The sequence below is a fragment of the Sinocyclocheilus anshuiensis genome, unplaced genomic scaffold (assembly GCF_001515605.1).
Source record: "Sinocyclocheilus anshuiensis isolate Anshui unplaced genomic scaffold, SAMN03320099.WGS_v1.1 scaffold43, whole genome shotgun sequence".
In the NCBI taxonomy this organism is placed as follows: domain Eukaryota; kingdom Metazoa; phylum Chordata; class Actinopteri; order Cypriniformes; family Cyprinidae; genus Sinocyclocheilus; species Sinocyclocheilus anshuiensis.
The window spans coordinates 1,752,962-1,757,595 of record NW_015549580.1 but is presented as its reverse complement, the minus strand read 5'-3'; the positions used below and the strand labels follow the sequence as shown (position 1 = coordinate 1,757,595).

The 4,634-nt window shown below is 39.2% G+C and overlaps 1 protein-coding gene across 3 annotated transcripts in view; it reads right to left on the bottom strand.

The window, feature by feature from the left end:
• The window catches only part of LOC107657714 (tyrosine-protein phosphatase non-receptor type 3-like), a 31,013-nt gene that overhangs the window by 3,753 nt on the left and 22,626 nt on the right, over positions 1 to 4,634 (bottom strand). For all 3 annotated transcript variants that reach the window (XM_016445935.1, XM_016445933.1, XM_016445936.1), the window contains 3 exons: positions 2,715 to 2,779; positions 2,430 to 2,570; positions 1,892 to 2,020 (listed from right to left, as the gene is read on the bottom strand). In XM_016445935.1, coding sequence (XP_016301421.1) covers positions 1,892 to 2,020; positions 2,430 to 2,570; positions 2,715 to 2,779 — 335 coding nt within the window. The remainder of the gene's footprint in view (positions 1 to 1,891; positions 2,021 to 2,429; positions 2,571 to 2,714; positions 2,780 to 4,634) is intronic.

The following is a 4,634-nucleotide window of genomic DNA, read 5'->3' as shown; positions in this document are numbered from 1 at the left end:
ACACACACACACACACACACACACACACACACACACACACACACACACACACACACACACCCTATATGGACGACGAACGTGTGATGTAACCTCCGTCTGCTGTCCATGCTGAGATTAACTCCCACCAACAGAGACAACAGATGGGTCTCCTTTCTCCAGCAATGATAGATTGTTTGTGAGTGTGTGAGCATGTACTGTATGTGCATGTACATGTATGCACATGGTCCCGTGCTCTCGACCAGAGTGTGACCTGTTTGCCATCGCACACAAATGCTCCTCTACACACTGATGCTCACACACAACAAGCTTTTACATTATCATGCCTAAAGCCAAAATTCTGTTTTAGATTAAACATTAAACTCCAGCATAATGGGACTGACAGAGCATGAGTAATTACAAACATTTATATAAAGAAACAGAATTTTTCCAAAAATAAGACTAGAATGGCTCTTTAGCATCCTGACCAAGCATAAAGCTGTGGATAATTTCATAACTTTTTTGAGGTTTAAAAGCCCCCATGAAATAACTTTACAAGCGCAGTTTTCTCTCTTATGATGCATTTCCTGTTAAAACAGGAAGTTTGGGAAGGGCTTATCACCACTATGGCTGAATTTTGAATGTCATACTACTATAACTTTTTCTTTATGTAAAGATAAAGAAATAGCAGAAATAGTAAGAATAATATGCTGTTGCAAATTCAAATGTTCTATGAATCAAATATTCTTACTATTTACTCGTATACATATATCTGTATAATAGTATATACTCATACTATTTAGTATTTACTCTTATTCATATATTTTCACTATTTCCACCATATCCAGTATAAGAATAGTTACTCTATTTACTCATATAGCTACTAGTTACTCTTACTATTTATTAGTATATACTCTAATTACTCTTACTCATATACTCTTTTTGGTTCTTGCTAATTCTGCAATATATAGTCTAAGAAAAGTAAAAGTGGTATTCTAGTATGTTATTCCAAATTCATCCATGGTTTGTGTCTAGCAAACTACTCATTCGGTTTTTCCCCTTACAAAGACATATGCTCAATTCGGAACCAAGTACTAGCATACTACTCTTTCTATTTTTACCAAATCGTTATATGGCAGAAATAGTAAGAGTAGTACTGTACACGGTACTGAATTCAGCAATAGTATAAGAATAGTAAAACATGCTGGTGGTAGTAGTAGTTGTTGAGACGAATTCAGTCTATTGATATTAGGTGATATTGAGAAAGTAGTCTCGCGTAGCCAGACCTTCAGACTGATGGCAGAAGGACTTTGAATGGCCAAGGACCGCCCAAGAGGCCATATGACTGACAGGTAAAGCAACCAATCACGTTTCGTTTTGTGCCGTGTCATATTTAGTGGCGTGGAAATGTCCTCACAATAACAGACTAGTGTGTAAAACTCTTGAAGTATTTTAAAGAGTGTATGCCACGAACGTTACATATTTCACATACTTTTGAAAATCCAGCATTTAGTTGATCCTGATAATTTTGTGTGCCAAATGCATCAGACGTTCAGCCAATGGTCCGTGGGCATAACGTCTGAGGCTGATACTATTGAGAAAGTTCCTTCTCCTATTCTACAGAGCGTCTGTTTGGACAAAAATCTGTCTAGTGGAGGATGAGTCATCAATATTTTTATTGTAGTTTCCCGGAGAAAGTTTAGAAGTGCATTTCATCAATTCATGAGTACACTAGCATACAGTATATATGACCTAAAATTAACCACAAATTCACATTTAGATTGATAGTGGTCTTTAACAGTGTATATTCATTGAGTGTTATATGCTACTTTATATAAGTGATTTCACTAGCTCTTGTTTGTTTCTACTGCACCTTGCAGAGGTTGTGTCCTTTTAAAAGTATGTCCATTGTTACCTGAGTATTTGTGAGTGTTAGTTCTCGAGTAACATATGCCAGGTTACACTCCTCTGAGTGACAGCACACCTGAAGAAACCCATAATCCCTCACTTCAGGGGGATGTGGCCAATATTGGTGGCACTTGGTCTGTGGAAATGGAAAAGAGATTATTGAGCACAGAAAAAAATGCACACACGCACTCACACAATTGTGCTCCCTCTTTCCCTCCCTCACACACACAGAGTTTATTAAATCATCCCTTTGGATAAGAATGCAGAGCACTTGGTTACCAAGCAACAGTCAAGTTGAGCCGAAGAATACGGTACTCACAATAAGCTGTCCTTGGAGGACTGGAGGTGTGTGATGGGTGTTTGATGGGTATCGTCTCATTAGTTGTTTTGTGTGCGCGCGCTTGTTTATAAGAGTTTTTCTGACGTAAAAGTACGTTTCTGTCTTGAGTATGTGTGTGTAATGTTCATGTTAATATTGCAGCACATTGTGTAACTGTGTGTGTAGTTTTTAACTGTTTTCATTTCATGTGTATGTGTTGAAGTACCCGTCCTCTCTCGGTCAGTGTGGTGAGCATGACGATGACACTGACGTTCTGCTCCCACACGCTCCTCCAGAAGTGTGTACAGGTGTGCGGCAGTGGACCCTGAGCTGCTATGTACCGCAAAACACAACCTGCTGGCTCATTCTGACATACACACACATACACATTGCCGAGTCATCAATATATCATTCAGATCCATAAATTAAAACTTTTCCATTCACAACAACAAAAAAACAACGAAAAATGAAATAATGAATAGTAATGAGGCAGACACATAGTGATCCATACCTTCACATGACTGGCATTAATATAATCATCCCCCTCTTCCTGCAGCACCACTCTGGTGCTGTCATCTGAAAGAAAAGTATGAACGAGCAGAGAATGAGGAAGAGGGATTTGCGGATTATGTGAAAACACCTCCTCTGACTAGTTTTAAAGAGCATTACGCCTCATTCCCCGATCGAAAGCTTACACACAAATGAATAAAATTATACGTTTGACCTTACCCCGTAATCTACTCCAGTGTGGTAGCTTAGTTCAATCTCATCATGGTCATCCAGCAACCACTCTCTCGTTGTAAAATACAACCCCCTTGAAAATCCTTTTTGAATTTTCAAATGTTCTATTTGAATTTTCAAACCCAACAAAACATGTAATGTTGTTCAAGTATAAGTGAAATCCAGTCCTGGATGACCTGATTGATCAATACAGTGTTCCAGCCATGCTAAAATACACAATAGTGTAACAGCAAAGATGTAAGGCATATGTTCACCTAGCTTACATTTATGCATCATCTAAAGTGACATACATTACATTCACACTTGATCAGAATTCCCTGGGAATTGAACCCATGACCTTGCCGTCGCTAGTGCTGCAATAGGACAGGTACTATATTTTCTAGCAGAAGGATGTCACTTAAAGGGTTAGTTCACCCAAAAATGAAAATTAGCCCATAAATTACTCACCCTCAAGTCATCCTAGGTGTATATGACTTTCTTCTTTCAGACGAATCCAGTCGGAGTTATATTAAAAATTGTCTTTGATCTTTCAAGCCGTTTCATGGCACTCAACGGGTGTTGCATGCATCAGTCCAAAATAACTTAATTAAAATGCGCCCATCCATAAAGAAAAAAAAGTGTCTCACATGGCTCAGGGGGGTGAACAAAGGCGTTTTTGTAAGAAAAATATCCATATTCAAAATGTAATAATCACTTTAATGTAGCTTGCGCTCACTGTTGTACACTGGAAGCAGCTCCGGGCGGATGACGTATGAGGTCAGCTTTGCGCATGCGCCGCTCAGAAGTGACGAAGGCGGAAGCACAGTGGAGAGATCAAAACAAAAAAACGGTCACTAATTAGAAGTACTAAACGAGGATTTGTAAAGAAGAATGTCGGAGGATTTCGATATAAGCCAAGGGGAGAAACTTCGCTTCCTTTGCTCCTGTTAACAAACGCTGGTTTTCACGAGACTCACTGGCGCATGCGCAGCACTGACCTCATCCGCCTGGAGCTGCTTCCAGTGTACAACAGTGAGCGCAAGCTAGATTAAAGTGATTATTACGTTTTGAATATGAATATTTTTCTTACAAAAATGCATCGATTCGCTACAGAAAGCCTTTGTTCACCCCCCCAGAGCCGTGTGAGACACTTTTTTTTATGGATGGACGCATTTTATTTAACTGCTTTTGGACTGATGCATGCAACACCCACTGAGTGACATGAAACAGCTTGAAAGATCAAAGACTATTTTTATTATATCTCCGACTGGATTCGTCTGAAATAAGAAAGTCATATACACCTAGGATGACTTGAGGGTGAGTAATTTATGGGCTAATTTTCATTTTTGGGTGAACTAACCCTAGATGGATAGTGCACCCAAAAATGAAAATTCTGTCATTAATTACTCACCCTCATGTCGTTCCAAACCCGTAAGACCTTCGTTCATCTTCGGAACACAAATTAAGATATTTTTGATGAAATGTGAGAGCTCTCAGACCCTGCCTAGACAGCAACGCAACTGTAATGTTCCCAGGTCCAGAAACGTAGTAAGGACATCGGTAAAACGGTCAATGTGACATCAGTGGCTCAACTTCAGTTTTCCGAAGCTGCGAGAATACTTTTTGAGCGCAAAGAAAACAAAAATAACAATATATTCAACAATTCTTCTCCCCCGAGTTACATCTTCCGCCATTTTAGAGAGTATCACAA